The sequence below is a fragment of the Drosophila bipectinata genome, chromosome 2R (assembly GCF_030179905.1).
Source record: "Drosophila bipectinata strain 14024-0381.07 chromosome 2R, DbipHiC1v2, whole genome shotgun sequence".
In the NCBI taxonomy this organism is placed as follows: Eukaryota; Metazoa; Arthropoda; class Insecta; order Diptera; family Drosophilidae; genus Drosophila; species Drosophila bipectinata.
In genome coordinates this window covers 21,076,035-21,093,744 of record NC_091737.1, presented here as the reverse complement: position 1 = coordinate 21,093,744, position 17,710 = coordinate 21,076,035, and the positions used below count along the sequence as shown (strand labels likewise).

Genomic DNA, 17,710 nt, shown 5'->3' with positions numbered 1-17,710 from the left:
TGCAGAATGGTGGAGAATCGATCCACAAATCGTTTAAGGTACTCCGCTTGAGAATCGGATGAGAATTGGGAAAGATATAGCCATCACCGTGGGCTATATAGGGGAAAACACCATTTTCAAGGATCCCATCAGGAAAAATGGACAAAAAATCTAAAAAATATTTTGTTACAGGATTTTGATGCAGAATGGTGGAGAATCGATCTATCAGGATCTTCAAATAAATAAAAAAATCTCTTTATTTTTTTAAATTCCAAAATCTGTTGGATTTGAAACCGTTTTATTAACGGTTCATAACCGCTAAGAACCGGGAAAAACAATCGATAAAATTTAAAATTTGTCGTGACTGATTAACTTTGAGGTAGTCGTCTATCGAATGATATATCGATAGCTAAATAAACTTATTTGACATCCCTGCCAGCCACCAATTCCACCCGCGTTGAGTTGCTAAAATAAACATAATACTATTGCAATTGGATTGGCGCATCAACAACAACAAACGCAGTCCAGATAGTTGGCCGCGAATTTTGGTGACGTCTAGGCGTAGATAGATATTGTGGCGTACCAAACCCAAAAGACGAAAGCGAGAAGCAAAGCAAACAAACGCAAAAGCGAAACGTGTAAACGGCGTAGAAGCGATAAAGCAAGTCGAGAAAACGAGTCAAATACGCAGCAGATATAATTTATACGAAAAATCAGCCATCCGCCGTGTGAGAGCAGCGAAGATTTATTAAAATCGAAATATATTTGAAATTTCGGGCCTTTATTCGCAAATATCTTACGCGAGTGTGTGTGCGTGTGTGTGTGTGTGTGAGTGTCTCAGGTGCCGACCCCCAAAAAAAATTCAAGGAATCCAACGGTAAATGCAGCTCCGTAATGTGCAGCCCAATAAACAACATGGTCAACGTAACGCAGCAGGACCTCCACGATCTATTGGAAATTTTCGAAAGAAAATCATTCGAGGCGGCGGCCTTTGAGGAAGGAACAGCGGTAAGTTTATAACGGTAGTCCTGGATAGCCTTGTTGGGTCTATATGTGTGTGTGTGTGTGTGTGTGGGTGGGTGGGTGTGACATACATTTGGGCGCACGTGCACGTGCTAGAGCCGGAAAAACGAACACATACTATAACAAGTCACGAAAAGCTTGATTTGGTAGTGTGCGTGGCGCCTACAAGGAGGACACGTCAGAGCTGTCCTGTTCTGAGCTCTCAGGCTCAGTCAGTCAGTCGCCGCGCCCCAAAAAATGGCTGCCATTTAAGATTGTGGAGGAAGAACATGTCTTTAAGGAATTAGAGGTCCTGAGAAGCCTACTAAGAGGTTAGGTAAGTCATTAATGACTTTTTTTAAAGACCTCTCAGGATTCACGCACTCCTTTTAATGGCCTAGTAATGCCGTGTTATCACCGACTTAGCCGGCAAATAACAAAAAACAATTGAGTTGGCAACAAAGCTCATTTGCATGCCCAGTCCCAGCACTTGGATATGTCCCAGGCAGACCTCGGAGAGAGCAAGAAACCCTAACTTGGCACGTAACTCACGTTTTGGATGAGTTTGTGCAGCTGGCGTCTCATATTATTGATAAAAAATAATAATAATAAAGGTAAAGGGTTGTTGGGGCATCTACTTTGTTGCATTTGCCATTCCAGTGGCTCTGTGGGCCACCTTATCTATCATTTGCTGGGAGGAGGCCTTCGATTTACGTTACTCGCCGCCTTATCTTTTTTTGAAGGCGATTTGAAGGCACAAACAAAACAGTATATGATGCCCCCCTTGATAAACAAAGCATTGCATTTGGTGATAGGATGGGATGGGGGGGAGCAAAGGGTGAAGAGACTGGGTGACTGCCGGGGTTCAAGGTCAAGCTTAGCTAAAGCGATTAGATTAGGCGCCTATGAGAATATTAAGTAGTTCTAGCCTCTGATTTTAATTTTAAAAATTAAAAAAAAATTGTTAAAAACTTACATCAAGATGTGAAAACATTTATTATTCAACATTCATTCTAAAAAAAAAATTATTACATTTATATTTTTTAGCTTAAAAAAAAAAAACTACCTTTATATTATATTTTTATAAAAAAAATACTCATACTAGTCTACCTAGAAACCCTGGAAGCTTCTCCTGAACTCCTCCTCAAAGTCACCATGCCCCAGATCCAGTTTCTGGTAGTCCGTACCCCCATTCCGCTCCAGCTTGGCCTGGGCCCAGAGGATCAGTTTGATGAGGAACATCATCCGCGGCTCCATTGCTCCATGACTCTCCTTGTTCAGGGCATCTCTCGTGGTCCGGGTGAGGTTCGCCTTGCCGGCTACCTTCTGTACTCTGTGGATGTGGTTACCCTTTACATAGCCCAGGGCCTTGTTGATGTTCTCCTCCCGGATCAGTTCGATGAGGCGCAGCTGTTGCATGTGGAAGTAGATGTAGTTGTCGGTCTCGAAGAGTCGTGGATACAGTCTCGTGGCCAGGTCCATGGCATACTGCACCTGACCCAGGCGCATGGCATCCTTGATCTTGAATCTATCCATCATGGGGTAGGCTTCTGAGATAAAGCTCTTGGCCGAATCTTGGTAGCCTTCTGAGGATTAGGGAGAGTATATTTATAGGGTCCTTATGGGAAGGGTCTGTAGGTAACCCACCTGTCACCAGGTAGTTCATCACCAAGCGATTCAGATCCGCCTGCCGGCACTGGAAGCTGGACATGCGATGGGGCCAGGAGGTTGCTGGTTTATAGTCGGCCATTGTAAGGGGGGTTCTATAAAGGGGTGGTATTATTATAATTATTATTAATATTATGAGGTTATTATAAAGTATTTTTCTAAGGAAATAAAGTCATATTTGTGACTTTCTTTGTGATAATATTTATGAATCATGTTGAGATTACTGTGTCTCTATAGATATATCTCCCATATGGTTCCACCGATCATTATATCACTTTTGTTTTCAACTTTCTATAATATTTGCGCATTTTTTTTAGAAAACTTTTGTTTCGAAATGGCATTGAAAACTGCATGTTCCGAGTATGTGTATCTGTGGGGTTGACTCTGAGGATGAGGATGGGGAAGAGGAGGTGCTAGGTGCTAGGTGGGTGAGCCATCTGTCTGGGTGGGTGGGTGTGCTCGTGTGGGCGCCAAAAAGCCAATTCGCTCTGAATTTCTCTCCCAGACAAGCCGAAAAGTCTAAAAATAACAGGAAGGCTTTTTCTTAAAAAAAAATAAATAAAATAAAATGTAAAATGTTTTTCTTTGTTTGTTGCCTTGTGTTTTGTTTTTATTTTTAAACAAATATTATATATTTATTTTTGGAATATTAGTAGACCCACCTGTTGTTGTTTTTTTTGAAGATAATGATAGGAGATATATTAAAAATAGTAGCTCTAACTAAGTAGCCTCTTTGCAGGAAAAAGTGAAAAAAAAGGCCCACAAGCTCGATGATTTGGGAAAATAGTTGGAGATGTTGGTGGTTCCTGGGTTTCTTGGCCTTTCCGGGCTACTAATCCTGGACCAAATAATCCTAATCCTCGTTTTGGACCAAAAAAATGGCCGCGGAGCGAGCGGTGCCTCTGGGGCCTGCTGGAACACTGCTCTGTCCTGTCCATCAGCTCCTCCTCGGCTATTATGTGTATCCCGCCGCGCCCTTCCAGTTTGCAGGACCTACTTCCAGGCCGGAGAACTGCTGCACTCACCATTCCAGGGGGTTGCAAGCTCATAGTTCCACTTCTTCCAACGACAGTGGAGCCTGCCCAGTGCACTATTTTGGTGCTCTGGATGGTCTCCTTGCCACTGGCTTATGGTCGCCTGGGTTGAGTGGCAGCGGTCTGTGCGGATGCCACGCCCCCGTCCATGACGCCCACTTTCCACCCCCAACCACCGGCCAGGATGCAGCTGTGTGTGGAGCTGCAAGCTGTGTGGGCGCTTTGGAAAATGCGGCACAGGCGCGCAGGAGACCGGAAGAGTGGAATATGGGATGGTATTCCAGCCCTACAAGTGCAACACTCCTGCGTGGTACAGTGGGCTTTACAGGGTTTTTTATGGTTAAAAATTGCAAGACAATTAGTGTGGAAATAAAGCCATTATTTGGAGAGAGACAAGGTTGAATGGATTATTATGATTGATATTTAATGTTTCGTGGCAGCTTGTCGAGCGAGAAGCCATTAATGGATGTCATCATTGCAATTATATGGCGGGTCAATGCTACGATGATCACAGGGGCTATAATAATGGAGAATAAAACAGGTCAGAGGTCAGACATAAAGCTCCCTCCCAGAGGGTATTACGATTTGGAGACTATATCCTCTAGAAGCTTCGATTTTTTTTCCAAAATTCCTATAAGAATGGGTCATCTATATCCGATATTTGTGATATATAGTATATATAGTATAGGATAGTATATAACTCTTCTATAATTTCCCTAGAAAACCACCAACTTGGGCCCTCATTTTTTTGGGAAAATATTCTCTGATCCACTCCACTGTGCCTTTGGGCCACTGACTCCTGCATCCTTTTATGATTGCCTGTTGCACATTGAACTTTGCGCCCACGCGTCTCCATGCAACGCCCCTCAGCCGCCCCCTGGCCCTCGGGAGTGTGTGCCACACCAGCTGTTGCTGCAAGATGCGTGGGTCACACCACAGACACTTGTGTCAGGTGCCCAGAAACACCAGCAGCAGTTGCTCCAGGGCGGGGGAGGGTAGGTGCAGTAACCATAGTAACTACGGCTGCTGGAAGCACTTATCCGGAGATGCAGTAGCCCAAGCGCATGTCCGGAAAGAGAGCCAGCGCGAGTTCGATCTGATTAAGGGCGCCAGTCACTCCTCTGATGAAGCGGCGTTATGGATTCCAGTGGCCACCTCCCCCCCCCCCCCCCCCCCTTATGGCCGTCTTGAGAGTGCAGCCACCGGAAGTGGTTGTGCTTTCCGGTCTTCCGGGACTAACTGCCTCGCATCCGGGACCACCACGCACCCATGATTAGAAGAAGGGAGCAGAACTGACTCGCGGGATGCATGTGCTCCGATTTTTGGGCCACTGGCTTGGAGTTCATGAACGCCTGGTCCTTGACAGATAAAATCGATAATGTGTGGAATGGCAATGCCCCGGGAAGTTCATAATTGGACGGGGATTGGGAGTGGGTCTAGGACTAGGACTGGGATCTTGAAAAAAAAGGGTTGCCAAGCTAGGGGTTTTTATTAAAAAAAAACTATCAGGGTAGCAGGAATGAAGTTCTGATAGAAAACACGGAGAATAATTAAGGTTATTAAAAATGGTTTTTATTTTAAAAATTAAATATTTAAAAATGATATAAATTACTAATAGATTTTAGTAGAAAATTAAGTTTTATCATCAAATATAAATACCTAATAATTTCTAATATATCTTTTAAATTCTAATAATATTTTTTAAATAAAATCAATTATTAAATATTTTTTAAAACTTAGTTCTCTTAATAATTTAATCGATTAGCCAAAATGACCTTGTTTTAACATTACACTGAACTCTATGATGGGAAATCAGGAAACGATGCAAGGCCAACAGTTTGTTCGAGGGTGGTGTGGGGGATTCTGATAAATAAATACATACATACATGCATGTACATGTCTAGTGGGTGGATTTGGCAAATAAATGGAATGATGACAAGTGATGGAATAGATATATGAACACCCTCTCCATGCCAATACACCTATCCGGACATACCGCCCTCTTGCATGAATCTCAATTATTGGAGATTTTCAAGTATCTTATGGCTGAGACTCCTCCAAAGTGGCCCATAACTTCCGGCTTAAACGTGTTTCGAAAGTTGCCTCCTCTAGTATTTCTTTTATGATATTTTTATGCACTTTTTCGAAATGAAATGCAAATCAAGTGTTGGTATCTGAAAGATACAAGATACATATATCCATTAGATATGGATGATCAAGTTTAAGTTCAAGAGAAAGAAATTGTTTATTTTTTTTTTTAAGAGTAAGTATTATTGTTTATGGGAGCTATTGAACTTCCCGGGAATAAAAAAGTTATGAGCTTCCAGAGAACTCAATACGGAGAGTACCCTTGATTTGGAACCTGATTCCAATCCCAATACCCATTCAGATACAGATACAAAACGTGGGCGCAACTTGTTTATTTTTTTTTCTTGTATCTTTGGGGGTCTTTGAACGTAAAATTAAAAAAAAAATAAAAAAAAAGCAAGCATAAATCGTGTAAACAGGAACACTGAGACTGGACTGGGGTGTGGTCAGTGGCCCCGCCAGTTAGTTCGAGCTCTGAATAATTCATTCAAGAAAAGCCATTTTCCCTGTCGCCCCAAATTGATGAATATGCAACGTGTGGGTTGCACTTGCCTCCCCCCTCAGACCAGACCAAAACCAGACCAGATTCAAAGTACAGTCTTACTAAAGACATTTTAATGAGAAAAATATTTATATATATATTTTTTTAAAGGAGGTTATTATGATATTTTAAACTAAAAAGTATAAGTATTTTTATTAAATTTATTTTAATATATTTAATTACTTGATAGTTCTCTTTAGAGAGACCCACCTGTACCTCTGCCATTCCGCTCTCGGCCTGAACTCTCTCTTCTTTTTGCTGATGGCCTGTGCCCGGTCGAGTAAGTTGGGGTTCGGATGGTGGTTAGGGTTTCCACGACTCTGTCTGATTGCGAGTATTTCTTTCCTTCTTTCTTCTTTTTTTTACTTTCTTTATTTTTGAGTTTCAAGCTGCAATCTGTTGCAGCTTCAGCTTCTGCTGCATTTCTGTTGGCCCAGCAATGAGACTGGCTTTAAAATCCGGGTTTGCAAGCCAAAGCGGCACAGCGGCTTGAGTCTCTGAGACAGCCTTCGGTTTAAATATATTTTGTTATTTGGGTCAGCGATGATGATGATGATGATCATCATATTGCTGTTGGAAAACTACTTTTGCTTCTTAGTTCGCTGTAACTATTGCGCGGGTCTGTTTGTTGTTTTTAAGTTTTACAGCGCCTTTGGACCAGGCGCACAGTTTTCCAAGCAGCGACATTTACAGTTGCATTTTACTCGCTCGCTTACAATGCAGAAAAAAAAATAACAAAAATACATCTGCGACCACATCGGTGGCAGCTGCAACAAAAACAATAACAATAACAATAACAAAAGCAATAACAGAGGGCAGTGAGCAAGCAGTTTACTGCACACAACAGTACATCAGCTTCTCTTTGTTTGTTTTCTTTCTTTCTTCACATAAGATTACATGTGTGTGCACGTTTGTGTGACTTGCTTGTAACGGCAACAGTGTCTCCAAGTTGGAGCTCTCACTCATACTCTCAGCAGCCATCGATGAGGATTTTCTTCCTCTCTGCATCCCCCCCCCCATGCTCTCACTCAATCATTTTGTTGCCATTATTCGATATTCGTTGGAAAAGCCAAGAAAAGCTTAAGAAAATATAAAATAAAAGAAAATTGAAATTAATTACATAATTTATACAAAATTTAAGTTAAATTTAAACAAAAAAAAACTTTTACTCACCCACCCACTACCCTCTCTCACTCCCACTCTTTGGCTCAAACATTTCCGTTATTTGGCAGCCTGCTAGGTAAACACTCTTGAGGGTGTGAGTGGGAGCTAGAATAGAGACAGGTGAAAGAGACAGCCAGTCTTTGTTTGGCATTGGCATTTTTTGTTATTTTTAATATAAAAGCTTAAACTTAGCATTTTTTATATAATTTTTTTTTGGACGATGTGCTTATGCAATTAAAGGCTGAGTAAAAAAAAACAAATGCCATAAGCGGTCATTTGTTTTTTGCGTGTTCCCGTCGGCATTTGTTGGTAATTGCGTTTTAGTTGTTTTGCTCGTTTGCTTCGCTCTGCATAGTTTTCCCCACTCACTCACACACACGCAGGCACAAGCTTGACTAGCCTTTTGTCGAGTTTGTTTTGCTCGTTGTTTCGCTTTTGTTGTTGCCAATTTTTGCGCAGCTATGGTCTTTGTCTATTTTTCTTTTCTTCTATGTGTGTGTTAGTGTGTGTGTGAGCTAAAAACCTGTTTTCCCAAGGTGTTTGTGCGATTTTTAGTTTATTTTTTTTTTGCAATTTTTATTATTATACGCTTTTATCTTGTTATTTGTCTGGGACAGCTGGCTGTTGGCCACGCCTACCCGTCACTAGCGCCCCCCCCTCGATAGCTATTTTTAGTTTAACGATACAACCTTAACGTTTCCCACAAACATCGATGCTATTATCAGAAGTTTGCCTGCAATAGCGAATATTATACAATTATCTGAGCTAGGAGGGCTAAATTGATGTTGTAACTTGGCAACCACCCCCTCCTCCCCCCCTTGATGGGCTTATCGCACTCTTAGCCTTTGAGTGGCAGATAGCGCCACGTTTTCAGGTTCCCCCTTTCCCGGAGGCGACAAGTTCCATTGAACCCAAGACAAGAATTTTTTATATAAATATGTATATATGGTCAGAGATGTCTGTATATATATATATACATATATGTTTATAAATAAAAAACCAGTTGCACTTTGAGTTCTAATCTCGCAAAACATTAAGTCGCTGCCCGCCCCTTGGAATAGCCCGCAGTGAGGTCTTTTGGGAGAATCTATGACATGGTAGAGGAATATCATCCAAAAAAAACCCTTAAAATTAAGAATCATTTGGTTATTCATTCATAATCCTTACTCTTATTTTTTTTGGTTCATTTCAGGAGTATGAGATCTCCAAGAAATGCGAATATTTGTTCAAACAGGACTACAGCCTCATCGAACTGGACAACACCAATGGCCTTCTCAGTCCCCGATATCCTGGCCGCATACTCATACCGGAATGTGAACACGGACACATGGCCAAGACCCTGGTACCCGGCAATGGGCTGTTTGGCGGTGGCCCAGCAGGAGGAGGAGGAGGTTCATCTGGAACTACAGCAACTGCCACGCCTTTGAATAGCAGTGCCGGAAGCATAGGAAGCGATGGTGTTGGGATACAAGCCTTTGTAACATTCGCCAATCCTCTGCAGACACCCCATCAGCAACAGCATCCTTTCCAGCAACAGCCACCTCATCCCCTCCAGCAGCAACAACAACAGCAATCCCAGCCACAGTCCCAGAACACTATCTACGAGGATCAGTACGATATCCAGCGGATGAGAGAGCTGGTGACCATGGCCAAGTATGCCAGATGCCGCCAGCGGTTTGCAGTGCCGGTGATCATGTACCGGGGCAAGTACATCTGCCGATCCGCCACGTTATCGGTGATGCCGGAAACGTACGGCCGGAAGGTGGTGGACTACGCCTACGATTGTCTGAGTGGCGGGAATTACACGGCCACCAATGGCGAGGAGAACGATGCCGACTCCACGGACGAGTCGCTGATCAATCACATCCACGACCAGGCGCAGTCACAGTTTAGCTACGACGAGGTCATCAAGAGCGATATCCAGCTCCTCAACACGCTCAACGTCTCCACCATCGTGGACCTAATGGTGGAGAACCGAAAGATCAAATACTTCATGGCGTAAGTGGTCCTTGTAGTAGTCTTCTTCCAAGACAGACTCTAATCATGTCCTGTACCTTATCTAGAGTTTCATCATCGGAAAAGGCTGATCCCAACAAGCACTACAAGAGCTTCAACCTCCTCTCGTTGCCCTATCCTGGCTGTGAGTTCTTCAAGAAGTTCCGGGACAACAACTACATGGCCAGCAATCTCTACTACAACTGGAAGCAGACCTTCAACGATGCCAACATCAATATACCAAACATGGGACCCGCCGCCGACATCGATATTATATGGCCGGAATACCGGGACTGGGACTTGGTCACCATCACCCAGAACTATCTGAGGGCAACCCTCAAGTACGTCCAGGAGGAGAGCTCCGGCCTGCTGATTCACTGCATCAGTGGCTGGGATCGCACACCACTATTCGTGTCCTTGGTGAGGCTGTCCTTGTGGGCAGATGGACTCATCCATCAGTCGTTGAACGCCATGCAGATGGCGTACTTCACTCTGGCCTACGACTGGTACTTGTTTGGCCACCAGCTGCCAGATCGCCTCAAACGTGGCGAGGACATCATGTTCTTCTGCTTCCACGTCCTGAAGTTCATCACGGACGAGGAGTTCAGCATTGTGGAGCACCGCAAACGGACAAAGACCTCCAGCAGCAGCGGTAGCAGTGTCATTGTCATAAAATCCGACTGCTGTGACGATGAACCCAAGGAGTAAGTGCATCATATTGCGTTAAAATGATACAGAGACTAATCCTCCTCTCATATTTCTTCAGAGACTACATCCTGCCCTTTGATCAAGATAGCAACGATAGCTACTCAAACTGTTCCAACTGTGATATGTCTATAACAGATAATTTTTATGCCACCACCCCAGCGCCAGTCAATCCACTGACCAGTAGGTCACCGAATCCCAAAAGGTATTTAACTATATTCTTCAATATGACCCGATTCTATATCCTGATATCTTTCAGATCGCGTACTAGCCCTATTTCAGTGCCTGGAGCGAATGCGAGGCAAAGGCAGGAGTCTACCTCCTCGAATGGCAGCTGGCAGGTGGTAACAGACACTGGCTCCATCGACTCTATGATGAACGGAAGCTATATGATGCGGTTTGTGGCCCAGCAGGCGGCTGACGGTGGTAGCTCTGCGAACATTCCCATCTGCAACGGCGGCAACGGCTATCATTGCAGCACCAATACGGCATCGAGTGGCAGTGGAAGTGGCAGTAGCATAAGTAATGGCAGTTCGACGCACGGTTTCCCAAATGGTTCCTCCAAAGACGTGGGCGGCAGCACAATGACCACCAAGCAGTGCATTAACTTGTAAGACCTTTTTATTTTTTATTATTTTTATTTAAATCTTAAAATTTGAATATTTTTTTAGACGAAAGCAACGCCTGAATGCCGTGCGAGCCATCTTTATACAAGCCTACGGCAAGACGATTGGACTGAAATTCAAGGAAGGCTCCTCCATGAACCTGGCCACGTTCATTGGCAACCTGGCGGACCAACTGTTTTAGAGGGGATCAGAAGCCACGATTGTTAGTTTTCTTCCCAGATTGTTTGTTTTCTTGTTAAGTGCTGCTCTTTCCATCAACGACTGTATTTTTGTAGACCTGTTGAATTGCGTTCTGTTGTGACTGTTGTTAGTTGTATAAAGGATAACTGATTACTACTGATAAGAATCGAACGATCGAACGAACGAACTCTCCTAGACAACGTGCATAGTACAACTCGTTCTCGTGTTTGCCCGGAGACTCCCCCACGACCCGCCTCCTGCATCCATGCCTCCTCCCCCCCGCTCTATGTTTGTTTAGTTGTTAGTTTATCGAGAATGCAAAGCAAGCGGATGGCCCAACAAGGCGATTCGATTTATACAATAGTCTTAAGTTGTAATTTATAGTAATGTATTTTTTAATAAACTTATGTGCATTTGATACAAATCTAGGTCATTCTTTTTGCGAATGCCGACTGTATCGTCTCATGGCGGCCAGTGAAATGTAGTCATCCAAATCCAAACGCCTCACTCGTACGCGTAATGGTTTAATGTAGTACTTGGCGCTCTTAACGGGTACGAATCGAGGCGAGAATTGAGTCTGTTGAAATACTTTTTTATAAGGAGACGACCCGCTACTCGATGCTGGTGACTGCTTGAGCTTGACCGAGCGGACGGGACTTTCGAACGGCTCTCGTTTGATGGCCTTGCTGGTAGATGGAAGTTCTTCGTTGGTACTGAAAACCTTGGTTATAACGAGTTCCATTTTATACTTTTCCACCTCGCTACCTTTGATATAATCTGGATCTGAAGATTCTACCTTTGGTATCAACGAATACAATGTGTCATTTGGCAGCTCCTTCACCCTTATGGCTTTCAAAAACTCTGAATACTCATTCTCCACCGTGTTCTGTTCCTTGGGTCCAAACTCCTGTGTGGCATTAGCCAAAAGTTCATGCTGAAGTATGACATCCAGCACTTCCACCTCCAATCGACGAAGCATTGATTTCGACAGCTTTTTTAGTGAAGGTAACTTTGATAGAATCAACTGCTGGCATTTCGTCTTTGGTTCGTCATTTCCAGATGCAGATGACAGATATTTATTAATCTTGTCCACAAGGGGCCAAAGGGGCTCCGGCACGTCTCCCTGGGCGTTGACTAGAGTGGGCACAAATGGTTTGAGGATCTCCCACCGCCACTGCAGCTCCTGGACACTAAACCGAGATGTAAAAGGATCGTCTCTGTAGGCAACATTGAAGCTCTTGGCAACCTCATTCCAGCCCCAAGCCTTGTAGTCTGCATCCTCGCAGTTAACCAGGAACGGGTACTTGCATATTTGTTCCAATAGCAGCACGTCATTTAAAACAACCTGGGAGTCGGCGTTCCTGGTGGCTATGTTCAGAATCATCGGGTTGTCCACACTCCCAAGAGCGCCTGTTTCCCCACTCATTTTTCAGCTGCAAATAAATTAATTAAACAATGATACACTTAGCTTCACAAATTATTTAATTTACCTTCAATACATTTCTGTATTTCAATACATTTCAATACATTGCAGAGTTTTTAGTTCAAAAACAATATTAGAAGCGAAGAATTCATTTTCCAAGTAGTGTTGGAAAACAGCGATAACAAAACCATCGATAGATACGTGCAAAAATCGATATGTTAAGAGGCCACCACTAGCGAAGAAGCGTCGTGAAAAAGCCGCAAAATATACACAGACTGCACCAATATTTTCGCGAAACTCCAACAAATCGAGGCAAGGAACGTTAAAAACGCCCCGATATGAGTGGCGGCACCATGTTGTACGGTGGGGACGAGATCGGAGCACTGGTCTTTGATCCCGGTCACCATTCCTTGCGAGTGGGCTACGCGCAGGAGGACTCGCCGAAGGCGGAGATCCCCTCCGTTGTGGGAATCGGTGCGGCTCCAGAGACAAATCTTGATCCTGAAACGAAAACCGACAATAACGCCACACCAAATAGTGAGTTTCACCATTCATTCACAATTTTATGCTTCTATAACCCACCCCTAATCCCTTTCAGATGCCGATCAACGCAAGTTTTATGTGGACACCAACTATGTAAACGTACCACGGTCCCAAATGGAGGTACAGACCTACATGAAAGATGGAATGATCGAGAACTGGGATCTATTCGAGAAGGTTATAGATTACGCCTATGCGAATGTCATTCAATCGGAGCCGGAATACCACCCAGTGCTCTTTTCAGAGGCATCCTGGAATGTGCGAAACAACAGAGAGAAACTAACCGAACTTATGTTCGAGAAATACAATGTTCCAGCTTTCTTTCTGGTGAAAAATGCTGTTCTGGCTGCGTTTTCCAGTGGCCGTGCTACAGCGTTGGTTGTGGACAGCGGCGCCACCCATACCTCTGCCGTGCCCGTACATGAGGGCTATGTGCTGTCCCAGGCGGTGGTGAAGTCCCCGCTGGGAGGCGACTTCTTATCGCGGCAGTGTCGTCAGCATCTGGAAAAGCACGGCATCGATCTGTCCCCCGTATACAAGATAGCCTCCAAGGATGTGGTTAAGGAGCGGGACAACGCCCGGTTTACTCTGCGAAAGCTTCCTGAAAACCTAACGCAATCGTGGCAAAACTACATGCTACAGTTGATGATGCAGGACTTTCAAATGAATGTCCTTCAGGTGCTGGAGAATCCCTATGACGAGAGGGTGGCTTCTCAGATCCCAACGGTCCACTACGAGTTTCCCAATGGCTATCACCAGGACTTTGGATCTGAGAGGTTTAAAATAGCCGAGAGTTTGTTTGATAACGCCATGCTGGGAGCTGGCCAACTGGCGTCCACCAGCGTCGGAATGTGCGATGCTGATGTGCGACTATCGCTCTTTGGTTCAGTGGTAGTTACTGGTAATTAACTACTTTATATATAGGCTATTTTCTTTTTTTAAAAAATATTTCGTTTAGGTGGCAATACCCTGCTGCAAGGCTTCCCTGAGCGCCTGAATCGCGATCTACAGCTGCGTGCTCCATCCAACACTCGTCTGAAAATGATATCGGCTAACGGAAGTGTAGAGCGAAGGTTTGGCGCCTGGATCGGTGGGTCCATTCTGGCTAGCATAGGCACCTTCCAACAAATGTGGATTTCATCGCAGGAGTACGAGGAAGCCGGCAAAAGCCAAGTGGAACGAAAGTGTCCATAAATGGCAGCTTCAACAATCGAATTCCAATTTTTAATTTTAAAGACGCAACTCCATGTAATTATATAAATGTGAACCTTTAAATGTCGCTAAATGTCTTATAAAAGTTATTTAAGGAATATGCGGCACATTTTTTAAGGAAACGTAGTTAAGCTACACATATATTTTTAATGCAATTCTGTGGCGGATGTTACAGTTTCACATTTGAACCGTGTTTTCACCGGCTGTTCTTTGTGCTCCGGCTCCAGTTCGTACGTAATGGAAATGGAGTGGACTTTGGGGGCTCGCTTTCGATGGAACTGTTTAAAAAATGGCGGCACGAATGGTCGTCGACGGTCTAGCGTCTCTTCGGTGATTTCGTGGCAAAGCTTTATGAAACGTCACATGGATCCAGACATTGTATTGTTGCAAACGCATTGCTGTTTGGAAACACAATATAATTAGTTTTTATCAATTATTTCATCTTTGAACAAACCTTGGCATTGAGAATGTCCTCTGACCAATCCTCCTTGGCAATGCGGTCCACGGCGTTGACTAGGATCTTCTTCACCTTGATTACGTTCTCGGCGAAAGTCTTCAAAACATCCTGTACATTGACACCCTCGCATCCCATGCGCCAGCAATCGTAGTCCGTGGCAATAGCCACCGATCCATAGAGTAACCCTGCCTCCTTGGCTAACACAACCTCCGGACAGGTGGTCATATTGATAAGGTCACCTCCCCACAGTCGGAACATGTTGCTCTCAGAGCGAGAGGAGAATCGTGGGCCCTCAATCGTCACAATGGTCCCTTTTTCGTGAGCTGGAATCTCTAGCTCTTTGGCTGCTTCAAGGAGAACGTTGCGGACTCGGTCACTGAAGGCCGGGTACATGGGCAGGTGGCAAACACCACGTGGACTATCCGAAGAGCCGTCGTAGAATGTTTGCAGTCGCTTTGTGGTGCGGTCGATGAAATCGTGAGGAACAACAAGGTTCCCCGGCTGGATTTCCTCGCGCAGGGAACCGCATGCGGTGGACACAATCAAATGGGTGCAGCCTACCTCGCGCAGAGCCCAGATATTAGCTCGATAATTCACATTTGAGGGCATGATGTCGTGTTTGCGACCATGTCGCGCCAGGAGAACACACTGAACTCCATTGATTTCGCCCTCAATAAGTGCATCTGAAGGATCACCATACGGAGTTTCCACTGGCCGTTCTGTGCGCTGTTCCAAAATATCAGGGTCATCCAAGCCGGAACCGCCAATAATGCCGATCTAAAACTTATATGGTTACATGTTGCTTCATTTTCGGGGGCTGTGAACTAACCTTGACTGGCAGGGGATCGAGATTGGTGTCTTTACATTTAATCGTAATCATGGCTAGCAACGGATTTTATTATTTCGAGCTGCTGCGGCGGAGGTCTGGAGCAGAGTAGAACTTTCCGCTGATAGCCCACTGATAACTGTGTGTCTACACAGTAGGGTGCAAAAACCGCAAAAGCTTCGGCATATATGGTCCTCCATCCCGTGGGTGGGAGAGGGAAGGATATTTGAGTATATTATCATTTTAATTGGATTTTAAAACGATAGTTTTTTGCTTTATTTAGTATTATGGTTTTAATAAGATTAAAAATGTAATGCCTAGTTTTCAAGAGAGCTTTAAATATTTTGTAGGGCGCTGAATTGTATCTCAAGCCGAGCCCCCTAATCAGTCTGCCAATCGAATACACTTTCCACCACCGTTTTTCAACACTACCTGGAAAAGAAGAAGACCGAATGTAAACAGCTGGACCTGTAACCCATGTGCCTTGGATTTTGATTCCGAAACGGAGAAGGTAGCAAAGATGTATAACCTTGGACAGGATCTACCATGCAACGATATGGACGACATCGAGGATCTGATATCCGCCGACGACGTCAAGCCTCGAGAACGCTATGAAAACAAAAAGAACGTTACAGTCCGCGCTAAGAAGCGCGTGCAGATCCGGCCAGAAGCCGAGGAGGAGGAAGAGCTTCCAAAACCAAAGCCGACAATCCACGAAAGCGTTATACCTGGAACACAGAAGGTTTTCGTAAAAACATGGGGCTGTGCCCACAACAATTCTGACTCGGAGTATATGGCGGGGCAACTGGCCGCCTATGGATACAAACTAAGCGGCAAGGAGGATGCGGATCTTTGGCTTCTCAACAGCTGCACTGTGAAAAATCCCTCAGAAGACACCTTCCGTAATGAGATTGAGTCAGGAATGAAAAATGGAAAGCATGTCGTGGTTGCCGGCTGTGTTCCTCAAGGAGCTCCCAAGTCGGGTTACTTAAATGGGCTTTCCGTAATTGGTGTGCAGCAGATCGATCGTGTCGTGGAGGTTGTTGAGGAAACCCTTAAAGGGCACAGCGTTCGTTTGCTGCAAAACAAGAAGAAAGTTCACGGCCGCCGCGTAGCTGGAGCGCCACTATCCCTGCCAAAGGTGCGCAAGAATCCTCTGATCGAGATCATTTCTATTAACTCTGGCTGTCTGAATCAATGTACATACTGCAAAACCAAGCACGCCCGTGGTGATCTGGCCAGTTATCCACCTGAGGAGGTGGTGGAGCGAGCGCGTCAATCTTTTGCTGAGGGCTGTTGCGAAATTTGGCTCACGTCGGAGGATACGGGGGCCTACGGTCGGGACATAGACAGCTCCCTGCCTGAACTACTCTGGAAACTGGTGGAGGTGATCCCGGAGCACTGTATGCTTCGTGTGGGCATGACGAATCCCCCATACATATTGGAACACCTCGAAGAAGTCGCCAAGGTATTGCAGCACCCCCGAGTGTACTCATTTTTGCATGTGCCTGTGCAGGTAAGGATTACTTTCATCCAATTCTATGTCATTTTAAGTAACCCTGATCTTTGCAGAGCGGCAGCGACTCGGTTCTGGGTGAAATGAAGCGGGAATACTGTCGCAAGGACTTTGAGCACGTAGTGGACTTCTTGAGGGAGCGAGTACCTGGAGTCACTATAGCTACAGACATAATTTGTGGATTTCCCACCGAAACCGAAGAAGATTTCGAAGAAACAATGACTCTGTGTGCGAAGTACCGATTCCCGAGCCTATTTATAAACCAATTCTTTCCTCGCCCAGGCACGCCGGCTGCCAAAATGGAACGCATACCGGCTAACCTGGTCAAGAAGCGCACTAAACGCCTTACCGATCTCTTCTATAGCTACGACGCATACTCAGGTCGTGAAGGCCAGATATATACGGTTCTGGTCACGGAAATATCCCATGATAAGCTGCACTATGTGGGTCACAACAAGAGCTACGAACAGGTACTGCTCCCCATGCGAGAGAATCTCTTGGGCACACGCGTCCGTGTGCGCATCACCAGCGCCAGCAAGTTCAGCATGGTGGGCGAGATTCTGGATGATGAGCAGGATTGGACGAGATGTGCCAATAAGCAGGAAGAAAAAGATGCGTCAAAGACAGAGGGTCTTGTGACCAGAAGAAACGACAACGTTCTCCATCGCTTTATGTTCATCGCGTTGGTAGTTGGAAGTCTTGGCTTCCTGCTGCAGCTGCTCGTTCGGTTTTTTTATCCTCTCAAATAAAACAT

General features: G+C 44.8%; 6 protein-coding genes across 6 annotated transcripts; 3 read left to right on the top strand and 3 right to left on the bottom strand.

The window, feature by feature from the left end:
* Positions 1–395: 395 nt before the first annotated feature.
* EDTP (Egg-derived tyrosine phosphatase) lies at positions 396–11,406 on the top strand. The gene is made up of 6 exons (XM_017233577.2): positions 396–987; positions 8,669–9,474; positions 9,540–10,175; positions 10,238–10,381; positions 10,436–10,786; positions 10,848–11,406. Exons 1-6 carry the CDS (start codon positions 874–876, stop codon positions 10,981–10,983), a joined length of 2,187 nt encoding a protein of 728 aa, XP_017089066.2. The 5' UTR covers positions 396–873; the 3' UTR covers positions 10,984–11,406.
* On the bottom strand, positions 2,049–2,731 carry LOC138926138 (glucose-induced degradation protein 8 homolog). The gene is made up of 2 exons (XM_070278981.1): positions 2,629–2,731; positions 2,049–2,567 (listed from the first exon to the last, which is right to left on the bottom strand). The coding sequence occupies exons 1-2, from the start codon at positions 2,729–2,731 to the stop codon at positions 2,092–2,094; spliced, it is 579 nt and encodes a 192-aa protein (XP_070135082.1). The 3' UTR covers positions 2,049–2,091.
* Lhr (Lethal hybrid rescue) lies at positions 11,393–12,578 on the bottom strand. Its single transcript, XM_017233582.3, has 2 exons — positions 12,473–12,578; positions 11,393–12,415 (listed from the first exon to the last, which is right to left on the bottom strand). Exon 2 carries the CDS (start codon positions 12,406–12,408, stop codon positions 11,413–11,415), a length of 996 nt encoding a protein of 331 aa, XP_017089071.2. The 5' UTR covers positions 12,409–12,415; positions 12,473–12,578; the 3' UTR covers positions 11,393–11,412.
* A 37-nt stretch (positions 12,579–12,615) lies between these two features.
* Positions 12,616–14,257, top strand: Bap55 (Brahma associated protein 55kD). Its single transcript, XM_017233581.3, has 3 exons — positions 12,616–12,942; positions 13,004–13,846; positions 13,904–14,257. Exons 1-3 carry the CDS (start codon positions 12,744–12,746, stop codon positions 14,137–14,139), a joined length of 1,278 nt encoding a protein of 425 aa, XP_017089070.2. The 5' UTR covers positions 12,616–12,743; the 3' UTR covers positions 14,140–14,257.
* Positions 14,195–15,602, bottom strand: Mtap (Methylthioadenosine phosphorylase). Its single transcript, XM_017233583.3, has 3 exons — positions 15,444–15,602; positions 14,612–15,391; positions 14,195–14,555 (listed from the first exon to the last, which is right to left on the bottom strand). Exons 1-3 carry the CDS (start codon positions 15,492–15,494, stop codon positions 14,517–14,519), a joined length of 870 nt encoding a protein of 289 aa, XP_017089072.1. The 5' UTR covers positions 15,495–15,602; the 3' UTR covers positions 14,195–14,516.
* A 273-nt stretch (positions 15,603–15,875) lies between these two features.
* LOC108120083 (threonylcarbamoyladenosine tRNA methylthiotransferase) lies at positions 15,876–17,705 on the top strand. Its single transcript, XM_017233580.3, has 2 exons — positions 15,876–16,956; positions 17,013–17,705. Exons 1-2 carry the CDS (start codon positions 15,961–15,963, stop codon positions 17,703–17,705), a joined length of 1,689 nt encoding a protein of 562 aa, XP_017089069.2. The 5' UTR covers positions 15,876–15,960.
* Positions 17,706–17,710: the final 5 nt, after the last annotated feature.

What these genes read in the sequence shown, in the direction of transcription:
- EDTP (XM_017233577.2), top strand. Translation starts at nt 874, where the DNA reads ATGTGCAGCCCAATAAACAACATGGTCAACGTAACGCAGCAGGACCTC. An exon ending in CCTTTGAGGAAGGAACAGCG is followed by an intron (nt 988 to 8,668) that starts GTAAGTTTATAA and finishes GGTTCATTTCAG; the next exon opens with GAGTATGAGATCTCCAAGAA. An exon ending in AGGTCACCGAATCCCAAAAG is followed by an intron (nt 10,382 to 10,435) that starts GTATTTAACTAT and finishes GATATCTTTCAG; the next exon opens with ATCGCGTACTAGCCCTATTT.
- LOC138926138 (XM_070278981.1), bottom strand. Translation starts at nt 2,731, where the DNA reads ATGGCCGACTATAAACCAGCAACCTCCTGGCCCCATCGCATGTCCAGC. An exon ending in GATGAACTACCTGGTGACAG is followed by an intron (nt 2,568 to 2,628) that starts GTGGGTTACCTA and finishes CCTAATCCTCAG; the next exon opens with AAGGCTACCAAGATTCGGCC.
- Lhr (XM_017233582.3), bottom strand. Translation starts at nt 12,408, where the DNA reads ATGAGTGGGGAAACAGGCGCTCTTGGGAGTGTGGACAACCCGATGATT.
- Bap55 (XM_017233581.3), top strand. Translation starts at nt 12,744, where the DNA reads ATGAGTGGCGGCACCATGTTGTACGGTGGGGACGAGATCGGAGCACTG. An exon ending in CAATAACGCCACACCAAATA is followed by an intron (nt 12,943 to 13,003) that starts GTGAGTTTCACC and finishes AATCCCTTTCAG; the next exon opens with ATGCCGATCAACGCAAGTTT. An exon ending in TGGTTCAGTGGTAGTTACTG is followed by an intron (nt 13,847 to 13,903) that starts GTAATTAACTAC and finishes TATTTCGTTTAG; the next exon opens with GTGGCAATACCCTGCTGCAA.
- Mtap (XM_017233583.3), bottom strand. Translation starts at nt 15,494, where the DNA reads ATGATTACGATTAAATGTAAAGACACCAATCTCGATCCCCTGCCAGTC. An exon ending in TCGATCCCCTGCCAGTCAAG is followed by an intron (nt 15,392 to 15,443) that starts GTTAGTTCACAG and finishes TATAAGTTTTAG; the next exon opens with ATCGGCATTATTGGCGGTTC. An exon ending in AGGACATTCTCAATGCCAAG is followed by an intron (nt 14,556 to 14,611) that starts GTTTGTTCAAAG and finishes GTTTCCAAACAG; the next exon opens with CAATGCGTTTGCAACAATAC.
- LOC108120083 (XM_017233580.3), top strand. Translation starts at nt 15,961, where the DNA reads ATGTATAACCTTGGACAGGATCTACCATGCAACGATATGGACGACATC. An exon ending in TTTTGCATGTGCCTGTGCAG is followed by an intron (nt 16,957 to 17,012) that starts GTAAGGATTACT and finishes TGATCTTTGCAG; the next exon opens with AGCGGCAGCGACTCGGTTCT.